Source organism: Hydractinia symbiolongicarpus, chromosome 14 (genome assembly GCF_029227915.1).
Source record: "Hydractinia symbiolongicarpus strain clone_291-10 chromosome 14, HSymV2.1, whole genome shotgun sequence".
Classification (NCBI taxonomy): Eukaryota; Metazoa; Cnidaria; class Hydrozoa; order Anthoathecata; family Hydractiniidae; genus Hydractinia; species Hydractinia symbiolongicarpus.
In genome coordinates this window covers 15,961,167-15,977,632 of record NC_079888.1, presented here as the reverse complement: position 1 = coordinate 15,977,632, position 16,466 = coordinate 15,961,167, and the positions used below count along the sequence as shown (strand labels likewise).

The 16,466-nt window shown below is 32.4% G+C and overlaps 1 protein-coding gene across 4 annotated transcripts in view; it reads right to left on the bottom strand.

The window, feature by feature from the left end:
- The window catches only part of LOC130626128 (uncharacterized), a 74,722-nt gene that overhangs the window by 20,606 nt on the left and 37,650 nt on the right, over window positions 1–16,466 (bottom strand). For all 4 annotated transcript variants that reach the window (XM_057441232.1, XM_057441229.1, XM_057441231.1 and 1 more), the window contains 11 exons: window positions 15,599–15,708; window positions 5,914–5,950; window positions 5,258–5,284; window positions 5,122–5,169; window positions 4,866–4,895; window positions 4,753–4,782; window positions 4,450–4,482; window positions 3,668–3,693; window positions 2,300–2,345; window positions 302–441; window positions 90–180 (listed from right to left, as the gene is read on the bottom strand). In XM_057441232.1, the coding sequence (XP_057297215.1) occupies window positions 90–180; window positions 302–441; window positions 2,300–2,345; window positions 3,668–3,693; window positions 4,450–4,482; window positions 4,753–4,782; window positions 4,866–4,895; window positions 5,122–5,169; window positions 5,258–5,284; window positions 5,914–5,950; window positions 15,599–15,708 (618 nt within the window). The remainder of the gene's footprint in view (window positions 1–89; window positions 181–301; window positions 442–2,299; window positions 2,346–3,667; window positions 3,694–4,449; window positions 4,483–4,752; window positions 4,783–4,865; window positions 4,896–5,121; window positions 5,170–5,257; window positions 5,285–5,913; window positions 5,951–15,598; window positions 15,709–16,466) is intronic.

Sequence of the window (16,466 nt, the reverse complement as noted above, 5' to 3'; positions counted from 1 at the left end):
TACAAGTACAATAACGTCCAAGATGGGAAGAAAACAGAAGTTTGGGTCAAAAAATTTGGAAAAAAATCTATAGTAGAAAAAATAGTCACCTTTTGGAATATGTATTGTATCCCCTTTTTTCATGTGCAGAGATTTGTTTATTAAATGACAAACAACTCTGCCATCAATAGATTGAAATGCCTGAAGATATAAATAAATTCTACCTGTATCGTGATTGCAACAAATTAGATAGAAATCGCAAGTCATTGTACATTTTTAAAATATTGACTGGCAGTAAGTTGTCACAGTGAATGAAACTTACGATGTCCTTTAGGGCAGTAACATAGTTCCTTTCGCCATCTAGTAGTTGTATTTGGCCAATAACAGATTTCGGGGAAACAAGAGTAATAGAGACTGCAGCATTTCCTTTTTTTGCTTTTTTCCTTGGTCTCCTCCCAAATACTAAAAAATATGATTACCATTATATTATTCAGTTAAATGTTGCTTAATACAACTGAAAATACTCCACCCCATAACTTTCCTTGTGTTAGGTTGTAAGTCATAAAACTTGGTATAAATGATGTCTAACACATGACAATTGTCAGCAATATTACTGACAGGTCAATCAGACAAAAAGTTCTTAAATATTTAATACACCTTGTTAAAGGAGAGACGAACTGCGCATGGCACAACTGCTGATAAAAATTTTATAATGACAGTGTTAATTTTGAAGAACAGACCGATTGGCTTGGTTAGCTCCATAATAAATCAATTTACACGTACAGCTGACATGACAAAGAATGTTTAGATGTAAATGTATTCATAGAAAATTTGATGTTTTTAACATAAAAACAGAATTTTCACCAAAACTGGCATAACGACAACACACTAGACCCAAAATATAAAACAGTCTGGTAAAAATACCAATTTTGTTTTCATCATTGTGAGTGCTGAATTATTTAGAATTGATTATTTTTAGACATTTGCTAAACGGATGGCTAAACTGGAAAACAATTAAATATATTTCCCTTAATTCTGATGGTCACGGTTCAATACACAAGATAATTAAACAATAAAAAGGATTAAAATAGCAAAGATGTTGAAGACCATGTGATGAACATATCCTTCATTTTTTATGCTACTAAACAAATTTGCAAGAAAAGATAAGAAAAAATAAAACATTCATGAATAACGAAGAAGCCACCATATTGCGCATTTGATTTGTTGTTGAATGTTTTGGTCTGTTTATTTACTAAATTTGCCACTATCTTATTATAACAAACTTTATCGTTGGAAGCTCATAGTATGTTTTGGAAAAAGGACTCAAAACATGAAAAAAATATTGTTGTAGGTAATGATATATTTAAACCAAGGTCATAAATCTTTTTACTACTATAGTACATAAATTATTTCTAATTACTTAAAGAAAACCCAAGGTATAAAACGACGTTGAACTTAGAGCTTAAAAAAGTTGGTTAATAAGTCTTTTTTAATATTTTAAACAGCTCTTTCCGTTCTCAAGATATTCACATTTAAAGAGTTTCAGATTTAAGTATGCCACATAAATTATAACGTCATATTTAAGTATTAGCAAAGTTTTACATTTTCTGTTATCAATAATTTTAGACCTGTTAAGGGATGTGCATATAAACTTTATCAATCCATAGATATTATAAAGGTGATTTTTGTTTACAATGTACAGCTCTCCGAAAGGGTCTTATTTTTTTATTTTTACTGGTAAGTACATCCAAAACTAACTTATTTTCATCCAATACATTCCTGAAAATTCTGTAAAAATGTTGTTAGGAAGGATATAGACACTTTGTGAATTATAGTTATTTGATATTATAGTAGTTATCTTAGATAGATATTAGATATCTGAATTTTCATTCTGTCGCTTAAAACACTTTTGAAGTAAGATAGATATTTCACAGTGTGCCAAACCCAAATGCCAAAAAAAAGTCTGCACACATTTTAAATTTTTGTTATCAAATTTCTTATTCCGAAGTTATCTTCACGTTTAAGAAGAAAAGTGAAACTGAAAAATAAGCTAAAAATAAAGACAAAGACAAGAAACTAAATATTAAGTCACTTATGGAGAACTAAACAAAACATATTTGACTGTGCATATTTGAAGGATTTTTAGTCCATAGTGGATATTTCACAATAAAAAAAAATTATTACAAATGAATTACATCGATTTATAGAGAATTTATTATCATTGAGAAAATATATCTTTAACCGGTTGATAGGAAGAGGTGTACTAAAGTTACAATACTCAAAAATACCACATTAAAAGAAATATACAGTTTCAACTTACACGGCTTGTCAAGACTTTTTTCCACTTTTCTTTCTTCATTTGGTACCTGTAATTAAGAACCAAAGAAATATAATTACAAGAAAGGTAAACAAAGTAACTGGAAGCTAGCAAAGTGATTTTTATTATGCTGCATAAATTATGATGTCATATGTAAGTAATAGCAAATTTTGACAATATTTGCGATCAATAATTTTAGACCTGTTAAGACATTGTATACAAGAGAGTTCAAACTTTACCAATGCATAGATAAATTGATTAATATGAATTTTTTTGCCAAATGATATTTATTTGCTTAATCCAGGCATCTGTGTGTATCTGTGTGTCAGTTTGCTATTAATTTTTTTAAACCAACATACAGGGCCCATACAAGCCTACCCAGAAAATTTTATGGTAAAACAAGTTGCAGATCCCGAGTTATTGGGCCATTGGAGAAATTAGGATGCTTGGGACAAGCAAACAAGTGTTATTTTGGCAAAAAAACAGTTTTTTAAAAGCAATACCGCATTTATTTATTTAATAACAGAAGGCTATCTAGTATAAGAAATCCCGTGATATAGCCAACATCTCTATATTATGAACTAATTCCCCTGGATTTAGCCTTATCAAACTCTTACAACTCCATTCCATATAACGGTCCAAAACATGGGAAGTTGGCAAATTTAAGACTTTTATGCACCCGGTTGGGTGCTGAAAAGCAGGTAAACCATGTCTATTTTTTAGCAGATGTATGCAGTAGGTTGTAAATGCAGTGAAGCGCCCACAGCGATATAGAATTTTGTTTAATATATTTTTCCAATAATTAACTTTTCCTGAACTTTAACAGCAACAAAAACAAATAATTTTTATATTTTAGCATAAGTTCCTGTAAAAGCTTTAAAAATCGTGAAACTACAATAAGCAGTTAATACTTGAAGACAAATGAAGGGAAATCAGTGCAGAATGCATACGTTAGTGTGTCTAAGTCAACATAACTATTAGAAGTTCAAATCATGTAAATCTTAATAAACATTGTAGGGAACCAAATGCTCATTCAAGGCAGGTGAAAATCTTATACAAGAAGTTGTTGTAGCAGGTTTGACTGTATTGAACTTAAAGACATGCTTATTAAAGAGAGAAGATTTTTGACTCTAATTTGGGTCCTGTCGTAAAAAATTAATTCAATTTTTTTTCATCAGAAAGCCTCAAAATTTTACAAGTTTTTCTTAATAGAAAATGCTCTAATAAAAAAATTGTCTTTGGGTTAGTTTTGAGAACTGTAATTACAGTTCTCAAAACTCTTTTACAAAAGAATGTTGCTAAAATATCAAAATTGAAAAAATGGTATTACTTTTAAAAATAGGACAGCAAATACAAAAATAAAGAACTTACATCAGGTAGTATATCCTTTATAACATCTAAAAATAAAAAAAGCAGTTGTTTCGGTGCATTGTTTTATTATAATATATCACAGCTTGTTATTGTGAAAAGCTTTGTCAGCTTAAAAAAGATCCCTTCTCAGGTGTTTAATTAAGTTTTTTAATCTAATATTTATTGTCCACAAACATTACTCTCATATATTAAGATGTGTTTTTGTGTGTTTCTTAATGAAGGTGAGATCTCAGCAAACAAACCAGTCATTTTTACCACAGCAGGCCTATTAAGAAGGGGAGAGCAATTGCTCTTGCTCATGAAAAGGCTCGCCCAATTCTGAGAAATGAGAAACTAGCTGAGCCATTAATTGCTCCTCAAATTCCAAAAATATTTATTCTGGCTGGGCAATATCAATTCATCTCACACGGAAATCAATGTTATCTTTCATATTATTTTCAGTAGAAAATAACCAAAATATATAAAAAAACAAGATAAAATAGATAAAAAAAATTGGTATAAAAGATGCGTTTATGAACTTATTCTATTTATTCAGATTGCTCGCCCAGTATAAATTATTTTAACCTTGGGCGAGCGATTTATTGCTCTGGTGTTATTTTCTTATTGATAGCCTTGCCACAGCCAATTTTTTTTGCTAATGGCTGATTTTACAAAAGCCAGTCTATTTTAGTCATCTCATAGATCCCTAAGATTGAGCAAGTGTTTACTTGTCAAAATTGTCTTGATATCCTATGTCAAGTTTAATTGGAACAAATATTATTTTGTCTAATAATTAAAATTACCTTCAACATTAAAATTTGGAGGGATCTGCGCAGCTATAAAAAATAGTACAAAATGTTTAGCGAAAAATAACGCTACAGTTACGAACTTCATTGGAAAACACAATATTTTTTTTAATCTTTGTATCAAAAAATTAAATTATTTTAATACACAGGATCACTACAAAAACTGTCACGCCAAAAATCTATAAATTTTGTATAATGCTGGAACCGGACAATCACATTTAGACATAACATCCTGCTTTTCACGAATACTTTCATCAAAATATGAAAACAGTTTTCTCAACTTTGGTAAGAAGAACTTACCTACGCAGGACTTCTCTTCTTTTCTCTTAACTAAAATAAACCAGATGTTACAACACCAATTAAGGAAGCTATTAAAACTTTAGTGTTGCTTAGTGAAGTAAGAATGTACTTACTGGTGGCAGTGTTTGCCTCTTTTTTAGCATCTAAAATGTATTTCATCATTACATCAAGACATTAAATAAAGCATTAACGAAACAAGACTGTTTAAACAAAAATCTGTTCTGTTTTAGTCTATCTCAATTGTGCCCAAATTGGTTTGAATATATAAATTCATTTACTATGAGGAGAGCAGCACCACATAATTTCTAAAATATAGGGTATATAAAATGAAGTGTAAACAGAATGAAAAAAAGGTAATTAGGCACTTACGGAAGACGGTGTACTTCAACCTTTCTGGAGTTTTTCGCTTCCTGGTTGCTAAAAAAGAAATTCATTAAAGAATATATCATTAAGACATAGGAGAGCAGAAAATTATTGAAATTTGTTTTGATCTATAAATACTTACACCTCCTCCTTCCTGCGGAATCCAAGCCTAAAATTAAGGTGACAGACATAAGTCCTCCAACAAACATAGTAAAGATACTATTCTATAACAAGCCCCATTAAAATGACGGCTATTTCCCAAATCCTTCAGCCAGTCCTTAGGAAATATTCAGATAAGCATACAATATAGTATAGTTTATTATCGAGCTTTATGTCTATGAAGACACTGCTAGCGTTTAAGTTTCTGTCACAAAAGATAAGATAAGGAGAAGGTTAGACGTGATATACAAAACCAAATACCATCTTATTTTACTAATAATAGTATACTTTGATGAAATACAACAATATCAATCTATACAAAATAAAATTCATTTGCAAATTAACATGGCCCTGCTGTAAAGAATTATCCCTTTGCTGCATTTTGAGTTTTTTAATGACGCAGTTTTGTGGTTTTTATAGCAGGTCAAAATGGATTTTAAATGGCTAATAAAAAGAATTACATATTTGGCTTATAACAAAGTTTCTTTTACTACTGTGAACAGAGATATGTACCCATTGCTATAATTATTATAAACTTATTCTGTTTTTTCAATTGGGAAAACATACATTTTCTTCAGTGCCCCATAAGGGGAGGAAAAGACAAAGTTGATGCTGTTGTAACAGTAAATTATCACTCACCTGATTGACCACAGCACAAACATTTTACACAATCATCCTGTTTAAAAAGAAAGAAAACTAAATTGACATCACACACATAACTTAAATAAAAATAACAAGAAAACTATGTATTAATCGTGGTGTTCATTTCATACTGTTTCGTTTGTGCCACAGAGAATTTACAATAACATAATATAAAAAACTTCTGCACTTTAAAGTAAATCAAATCCAGAACAAATGTGAATATTTATAATGAATTCTTCTTTTTTTTGTATTATTCTTAACTTCAAATGCGTCCTAATGTTATTCACTTGTAAGAACAATTTCTCTTTGTATAATACCAGTAGTTGATTGACCCTTTTATTGAATGCTATTATGTTAGGGTAAAATAGAATATTGACTGCATGCAGTTTTTTTTTATATCATGAGAAATACAGACAATTGAATTCAGTGTCTGCACAAATTTTTAGAAACAAATTTCACTGATTTTTTTGCCTCTTACATCAGAAGTTATCTTTCCTGACTATTACTCTTAAATACATTATTTTGCTTGACATTAGCAAAAAACCCATTGATGCAAATTACCCATTAAAATTTAATATATATATTTAGATACAAGATTTTTTCTCCAGCAACCTTTGAAACATACAAATAACAAGCACAAACACTTTTAAAAGTTTTTTTACAACCTTTGGAAGCATGTACAGGCTTAGATTTACGAAAAAAATAAATTAATGGTGCGGCTTATATCTTCAGAAAAATATATTATGGAAGAAAATTTGGTGTGTGTGAGTTCACTACTAAATAACAAAATATAAAGGGACTAGGTGGGGTTCACAATTTCAGTGTTGTCAGTAAAAAAATAGGAGATAAGCAACTCAAGGTCCAAGCTGACTACCTTAGAAAAATGGGTTGTTTACACTATTGTTGGAAACATATACTTAAGACATTTAAAAAAAATTTTCAGTGACTTTCCTAGACCTATTTAATTCCAAGACATTTCTTAACTACCATGTTTACCGAACAAAAACAAGAACCCTGCGGCTTTAAGATTTCTGGTATAGCCTGAAAAATTTTGAAATTTAAAGTAGACCTTGCAAATGGAGTATTATGGGGTAAACAAATCACGAGTATCACGATTCTCAACTATTTTTGTAACTAACATGTTAAAATGCAACTCAATAAATAAAAAATAAAATTTTTACATAGCTGTAAGAAGCATTCTAAAATAACAGTTAAAACTTCAACTGCATATTTTTAAAAGTGATCCGGAAAATTCTGGAAATTCCAGAATACAAATCTTGCTATGTAGGAACTTGACGATTCGAATATAATAACTTCTGAACGACCTCAATTTGAATGATGAAGTAGTTCATTGTTTATTAATTCAGCAATAAATACATATTAGCATTTGAATATTTCAGTATTTAGGCCTTCAAAATTTACTCTCTTGTCAGGTTGTTTAAATATTGTCTCTTTAACCTCTCTTTGCCTCTTTGATTTAAAAAGGGAATTTAATACAAAGATACAAATCCATGCAATGTGATGCACAGGTATATTTTGTGAGATTTTTAAAAATCAAGTCATTTCTAAGAAATCTTAGAAAAATATTTTGTGATACTTTAGGTTGATCTCAAGAAAGATTTTCAAGCAAATTAGGCACAAGAAAAACTGATAATCAGAATAGTTAGCCGTCTTCAATGGTGCCATAGCTTGGGGAGATGACACACTATGTGGGCTGTTGGATGCTACAGGGAGTGGTCTGGTAGAGGGGGACCCTAATTGGATCTGCAAATCTCAAAATGAGCATTAAGTACTCAAGGACTCCCTATCTAAGCTATGGCCTTTCCTGGAAATAATATGCAGGATTTGTAAGGCTAGCCATATAAAATATACAGACATTCTATTTATCTATGCAGAATAATTATATATACAGTGCGTACAGTATAATTAGCCGCTTATACAGCTACTTATACGATATATCTTTTTTCTTAAATTTTCACTTTTCTTCGTTATCGATCTCCCCATAGCCATCTATATTTATATAGATCAATATAAAGTTGTGCTTTAATTAAAACCAAGAAAAAGAACAAGAAACGATTTTGCAAAAAAAGATATAATTTTACTGTAGCTAGCAGTACATGTGACTTTCCAGGGGAATTTGATAACAAACATTTAGCGTTAATTAGCGCTTAAAGCGCTAATATTAACGCTTTAGAGCTAACATTTAACACTATAACGTTATTAACGCTAATATAATTTTGTTGTAATAATAATAACGCTAAGACAATAATAAAAATTAGTGTTAAAATAACTCTATTAACGTTAAAAAGCATGATTACGCCATTTTGATTTTCCGTGTGCTGGCAAAACTTGTTTTTAGCGCATGTACAATAATGGCAACAAAGCCGAGACCTTTCCTTCACGATTTAGAGAATGCATGGTTGGCTTTTCAGTTCCAGCTATCTCTTTTAATCTATGGAATTGAAAGGGTAGGGACTAATATATATTCAAATTTTTGTAACATTAATACTAAGTCACAACGTAGCCCTATTACTTTTAAAAAAGTTCTACAGTTTCAGAATATGTAGGCAGAATATAATGAGACAAAAAAGGAATCATAAATTTAGTTTTACAACGATTTTTCCTAAATATTTGGCTACAGGACAACATGGTCAAACATAATTTACTAGTTCAGTTGGTGCTCCAAACGTTATTGCACTTTAGAAAGAAAGCTCCATTTAACGAATTTTGAGATACTTTATTCTGTACAATATGCTTGAGTTTCTTGTAAAAAAATATGTATTTGCTGTTTAGCAAAGACAAGACAAAACAAAAGTGTGTCATATATTGTTTAAATTCTGTTTAAACCAAAAGAAAGTATAACATCATAGCAACTGTTACCTAGTTACAATATTCACATTGTTACAATATTTTCAAGTTGCTACTTTTAACAGTCTTAAAATCCTAAAGGCTGACTACAATTTGAGTGTGCCCCTGTAAATTATTCTGTTCTTTTTAAGTCCTTGAAACTCCTGGGTTTTCTCCCTATTTCTCACTGTTTATAAAAAACTAATTTTACTTTTATGGGCCCTGTGTTTTAACCCACAAAAGTATGGACTCAATGCAATTGTTCTTAAAGTAAAATCGAAACATTGCGTTGCATTTTTCTACCAATCCTAGCATTGCTGTTCTTATGAAGAATTAATATACCTTAAGTGAATAAATTTTGGGAAGTCTTTTATTTTTGCGCATGACTAAAATAGAATTTTTGGCGGGGATTTAATTTGGCGAATGATAAATTATATAAAAATTTGGCGAGGATTTTATTTGGTGACTTGAAAAAAAAAATTTATTTTGTCAGGGATTTATTTTGGCGAATGACACAAAGAAATAATTTTATTTTTAAACCTTGTTGTGAATATAAAAAAGATTTCTTTTTTTAGGAAAAAAACATATTTTTATTTAATAGTGTTTAATTTGGCGAATAGTCAGTTTTTAATATTTTGGCGGGTATCAAATTTAATCCCTGCCAAAATTTATCCACTTAAGGTATGTTAAAAATTATTAGAAAAAAATCTACATTTCAATAGGAACTGGGGCCACAGTGTCTTTCGTACCCTGTGCACAGAACTGTCGGATTTCTTTAAATAAATACTTCTTTCGATCCATTGAAAATCCAGGGGAGATAATTTCAGGTGGTAAGCTATTGGTGATTGGTTTGTTTTTTAGGATGTTAAACTTGGTTGGTATTGCGTGGAGAGTTGTTTTAACAAGTGATAACTCCAGGTTCCTCTCTGTCCATGGTGAAATACTGATAATCAGTAATGTTTGAAACCTTCTTAAACAGCCCAGAGAACATTTTTGATAACATCGTGTGTTTCTACTAATTCAGCAACATTGCATGTCGCAGACTTGTTGCAAGTGTTGGCAATGTCATATAACGTCCACAAAGGTGTGGTGTTCGTGTTTTTTTAAAAAAAAACCAAAGCACATGTCACAGCTAAATTTAGTATGAACTACAGTCATAACAGAGTAGGTGATTTTATGATGAAGGCCAACCATATAGCAAATACCACAGAAAGAAGTTATTCTTGTTTTGACCTAAAATGCAAGAACATTATGTATACACAGGTTTTAAGATTTCTGAAGGTATTAAAACCATTTTTTATGTGGTATAAAGTAGATCATCAATTTTTGCTTTTGAACTTATTGTTGTTTATTTTTTACTTACCAACACAGTTATCAGCATGGATGTTCGCTGTAGTTTCTCCAATTCCGTGAGAAGAAAGGAAGTGATGGAGGTATGATATTGTGGAATTTGCACCCTTACCTGTACTATCAAATCAATAAGGTAGTTGTACTGAGTGTTGGTACCATCATTGCAAATTCCAAAAATTCCACATTTCCGAGCAGTTTTGAAATAAATCGGATCAGGTTGTAGGGGATCTTGCGGATAATGCAGTTGTTGGGCATAATCCCAGCTGTAATGCGCAGTTCCAGAAAAAGAAAAGGTAAATAACTTTCAAAGATTTTGTATTTATTTGCTCTTGAGCATGCTCACATTGAGACTTTAAAAACATAGATCAGCTTTGGCTTTTTTCAAGTGTTCTAACTGTTCACGTATTACTAATGATTTTTCATCTTCTGATTTATTAATACTCTTTAGCATAATGTTAGTGTTTTGTTGGCATATCCGGCAAAAATCTGTCATTGGTTTTGCCACAACCATCCAAGATGTCAACTGATTCCAAAGCTCACAAAACAAACTGTAAGAAACAAAGGGAGACTTGGTAAGTAATATACGACAGTCCTTGTAAAAAGAATAAATTCCATGTTTGGTTTCTGATGATGGTACCAAAGAGATATTCTCATCATCATTCAGGGATTCGACCGGGCAGAAGAACAACATTTTCTTCAGCAAAATTTATAATTAAATTTTTTTACGTATTTTTTGTGTCGAAAGTGTGGCTATTTGAAGGCAGCCTCCTTTTATTGCTGTGTTGTCTTGGCTGTACACCATAGAAATTGTAATGTCCGCACAAATATGTGTATTTATGGAGGGACATGTCAATAAGGAAAAGAAATGTCGTTCTACAGACTCTCTTTCCATACATGTGATACTGTAAATTTTCGCTTACTTCTTTCGACAAGTATGTTGGCTTATGAAACATTTGTAAAAAACTAAGTAACAATAAATTTCGTTCATCGCTACTGCGTTCTTGTGTTGAATTACGACATTCAGCAACCTCACCCTCAGTAAGCTGTGGAATACACTTTCCGCTATCCGAACCTAATTTGCAGCCACAACCCTTGTTTATAAATTCCTGTACCGTAACAGTCTCTGTGTCAAGTGTTGAATAGGACTTACCTTCCATGTTTTAGTGTTTTTGGCTAGCTAATTACAAAAAAATCCAAAACAAAAAACCGATCTTTTAAGTCACGTGGTTAGACCGCTCTACAATTCTTATTGGTTTAATTTTATTATCTTTTACTAACACTGTACTTAATTGGACGATAAAACATGTGATGTCTGGACATGCACGTGATCAAAGCCTTTTGGAGTAAACGCTTCAATAATTTTACAGGAATTTTATGAGTTAGTGTGCCACAACCGAAGGAATATAAACTGACGCGAATAAAGCTTAAAAATACTTGTCTGATCTTTCGTGGCACCGTGTTTACCACAAAATCGCAGGCAAGAGTAGAAAACGCAAGCATTTAGCGATGTCTGAAAGAATATGCAGAAGCTCTGCACCGAAAAAAATTAAATATGCACTTGTTCGGTTTTGTGCCGATAACACAACCGCAATCTTCGCGACCTCTACCTTAGTTTGCCAAAAAATTGAAGTAAGAGAGGAATGTCAGGCAAGATTTAAAGGCAAACTTTATTCTGCAATAATCCTTGCTCTAAACGGTATGATCTTTGAGTAACCTGTTTATAGGAAGAGAGCAACCTAGTAACGTGTGTTCTAATTCTGAAATTTCAGGTGCAATGTTTGGTGAGCTGAAGTCAAGTGGAGGTGATACATCTTATTTAGCTTATCAGTTGGAGTAGATACATAGTCAAGTGGATCAGCATTCTCGGCTTGAGGAGTAATTTTTGTTATGGTGGAAAGAATAAATTCAATACTATTATTTATTTGACAAATTGTCGATTTTAATGTTTGCTGCATATTTTGCATATCATTTTCTATTTCTCTATCTTGGTAACATCCATGTTCTCAGTTTGTGTTCCCTTGGTTTGGTTATTGGGGCATGCTTGAATAGCGATATTTTTTTTAAATTTTTTGTTTTGTTTGATTTCTTTCTTTTTTTCATAATCTTTGTAGGATGTTATTGATTAGTAGTTAGTTAGTTTCCAAAGTACGTTAGAAAAGGTTGAAAATAAGAATCGTAGGCACTTATCACATGGTCTTGTTATGCTAACTTGCAGAACAGACTTTAACAAAATATATAAAAACGTTAATCAACTTAGTATCCAGCGTTGTTCTCATCATCAACATCATTCTCGGCTTAACGTCCGTTTATCATGCTAGCATGGGTTGGACGGGGTATATTAATGACCCTCTTCCAATCTGATCTAGACTCTGTTAGATCTAAACTCAACTTCCTCTGTATCAAGTCTGTCCTTATAACCTCCTGCCAAGTCTTTCTCGGGCTGCCTCTGGGCTTTGCCCCAGGAACTATCAAGTCTTTACACTTCCTTACCCAATTATCCTCCTCCATTCTTTCCAAGTGCCCCAGCCAATTCATATCATTCCTTTCTAAACGGTCAAGATCTTCCTGCTTCACTGCCCATGTCTCACTACCGTACAACATAACACTTCTTACAAAGGCCTCATACAACCTACCTTTTACCTCAATTGACAGGGCTCTGCTAGTCAACAAAGGAAGTAACTCTCTGAACTTTTTCCAAGCAGAACCTATCCTGCAAGTAAAACTTCTTCCAACACCCCTTTCACTGCCCAACATATCACCTAAGTAACAGAAGCTCTCAACTATCTCTAACGAGCCCCTGTTGTACATCATTAAAGCTGGAAATACTTCATTCTCTATAATCTCACCTTTGCAATGCTTGCATACAAACTTAATGTCAGCTCTTAACCTTAATACTACTGCACTTCTTATGTACCCAATGCTTGCAAGTCTGACAAAAAATTGAGTTACTACCAACCCCTTTCCTGCAAACTCCACAAGGCCACTTTCTGCCTGATTTTTTTGTACTACAATGGGAAGAAAGCGAATGATCTGTGTTAATAAATGTTTGAAATAAATCAAGAGCACGGTATTGATTACACGTTTTGTCATATTATTTCACAAACAAATTGCACCAGAAAGCCAAATAACTTAGCTTCTAGTGCTCCTGTCCTATTTTATGACTAAAGGCCGTAAGGCTCTAATGGAGAATAATTTCATGCCGGTGGACGAGTCATTTACGTTATTAGCCAACGTTGGCGCTGTTTTGCACTGATAAATAACGCTACAGTGTTATCTCATGTTAATGCTATAACGTTAAAGTGGGCTTTTTCTATCGTTAATTAGCGTTATTACTTTTGTTCTTCGTAGTGATACAACGTTAAAATTAAAATATGTTGTCTATATTATTAAATAACAAAACTATTCCGATTTTTAAGAAAAAACATGTAAAAGACGCAGTTAGCTGTAAACAACAAAAAGAAGCTTTTAACGGCTAATTATACTAGGTGTAGCATCTAAATATCCTGCATTGGTTAACTATATATTGTTACAGGTTAATTATCAGTTCACCGACTTCTCATCGCAAGCAACAATAAACTTTTGTCACGTTTCAACAACTTTTCTGCAAAAAATACAGTACTGTGAAAAGGTTTGTCAACATCGTGGTTCGTGTTTATTTCATGTTACGCATGAACCACAATAGCCCACGATGCGTATTTTTTGACAATCATGGACCTCACAATCATGTTTCGTGGACTACACGAACAAAAATTAAACATTAACACTGTGGCTTTCACGATAGATAACTTCTTTTGTAAAACAACAAAGACCGTATTAGATCATCAATTAAAACAAAAAAACGACGGCAAAAAATAAATTTATACTTGTTGTTTTAATTCGTTGTCATAAAGCTAGCTAGCTATAATAGATTTTAATAGTACGTGAATCAAAATGCGATGAAAAAAACATTTCTATCGCCCCTTTTCGTTTATCAACTTTTGAAATGCGATCAAAAAAAACATTTCTATTGCCGCTTTTCGTTTATAAACTTTCAAAATGCAATCTTAAAAAACATTTCTATCACCGCAGACAAATTTAACTTTTCTTGACAAATGACATTTCGTAAAAATACAATCGCTTCCATGACAAAAAAGTATACACCAAGCAAAAACTTTGAATATGCTTTTTTAACTTGATAAAACCCGAAACAAACAAATTAACTTTAATCAAATACTTTTTTGAAAAGAAAAAAAAAATTAAATTATACTGGCTATGAAAATCGTGGAGCTCGCGAAAATAATCGTGGGACATACGATCCTTCGTGGAGATAATAATATTAGTGGATAGAATGTTTGAATGTTTGTTATACATAAAGACCACGATTTTATTGTGGTTCGGGTGCACCATGCTCGTTACACGAACACGATGTTAACAAACCTTTTCACAGTACTGTATAATTAAAATCCTGTGCGAATTCATATATCTTTTTATCTGATAGAAGAGCCCCCCTTTTTCCCATAAGAACAGGAGTTGAGTGTCCAGTCATGGAAGAACTACGCAAGACAGGATAAAGGTTTTTTGTTGCTTGCTCTTTAAGAAAAAAAGGCACTCTAATCAAAGCACTATTTTGTGTAGCTAGCTCCATAGCTCGCTAGCAAGTAAGTAATTTCTTGAAAGGCTGTCAGCATCAATCAAAAGGAGATCCAAGTCAGCACCAAAAAATGAGAAAGCTAGCTAGCCAGCACACCTTTCTCACTTAGCTATATATAAAATAATTCTTACCTGAGAAATACACGAATTTAAAAAATAGTGCTTAGCTATGGAGTTATATATGGGACAATATTCGTGTATGGTTTTCGTCGCATCGTAAATGCACAAATATTGTCCCACATATAACTCCATACTTAGCTCCCCATCAATAAAGCTACTACGACCAAACCAAAGAGACCCACAAGGGGCGACCAAGAAAATAAAGCACTTTTAGTCATGGCTGCACATGGAATGTTCTGGCCACACTCTCTGTTCAGATTGATCATTTAATTGACAGATATTAAAATAAAGCATCTTCATTGGCTTTCAAAAAAAAATATGGAATTTTCGGAGCGTTTAGCCTGGACAAAAAATTAACAGAGTCCATGCTCTGTGCTATCTCTATCTATCCTCTCTATACATATACATATATATATCTTCCGTCAGGGGATTTTAAAGACTCTGTCCTGCATAGTGGCAACAGAAATCAATAAAAGTTTCCATTGTTTTAATTTTCAACTTTGAAAGGATATAGATTCAAACTTTAATAAAACCAAAAAACAGCACTTAAAATAGTGCTAATTGACTTGTACAAAGTTTTTTACATTTTTGCTGATAACTGTAAACTTGGATTTTGATTGACATTCCTGATACTGTATTACAGACATACATAAAAAATTGACTGGCACAATATTTAAGAAAAACAGAACCTGAAAACAGCAAAACATGTCATATTATAAACCTCATACACGTCTACCTTATGTAAATTATGGTATCGGTAAGTCGCTGCAGCAGAATAATAATAATCTTTTTCAGGATCATATATCCTCTTCTGTGGCCTTGACGATTTTCTCCGCTTAATTTCGTCTAAAAACAAATTTTTCTCATACAAAAATGTAACAATCTTGCCATATATCTCTGTATGTAAATTGAGGCTTGATTCCCACTTGATTCAGGGCAATTATGGGCTTGTTAAAAAAACAATGTGATGTTTTAATATGATAAAACATTTTAATATTGGTGTTTAAAATAAAGAATCTAAAAAACACAGTAATCTTCTTCTATCTGTTTCTACAACAAGTCAATAAATTCCAGAATTTACCAAACTAGTCAACAAAAAGCATATTAAGATTACCAAAGCAAATACAGTGCATTTATAACTTTGATGCTAAATAACGTCCAATCAAAGTGGTAATGTCAGTTATTTTTCAATTGCCAGGTAACTAGGGACTAGAGAGTAATGAACATTGAACTGTTGTATTTATTGTTTGTTTTCAGATTCAACATTGCATACTAATAAATAAGCAAATGGTTTCATTCCTATCTATGTTGAATCTTTTAATCTTCAAGTGAAACGCCTCGACATGCCATCAGTTAGTTGTCCAGTGCCTGGCTGCACCTACACCACGCCAGACCTCGATGCTGTCATCATTGCTGCACTACTGACAACCCATGCTACCACGCATTCGAATCAACCTACATCGGTATCACCCACGGCCAAGATTGAACGAGTGAGACGTCCCACTGTTACTTTAGCCGGAACCTCTGAGGATTGGAAATACTTCCTGACCCGCTGGATTGAGTACAAGACCGCTACCAAAATCACAGGTAGAGATGCTGTTCTC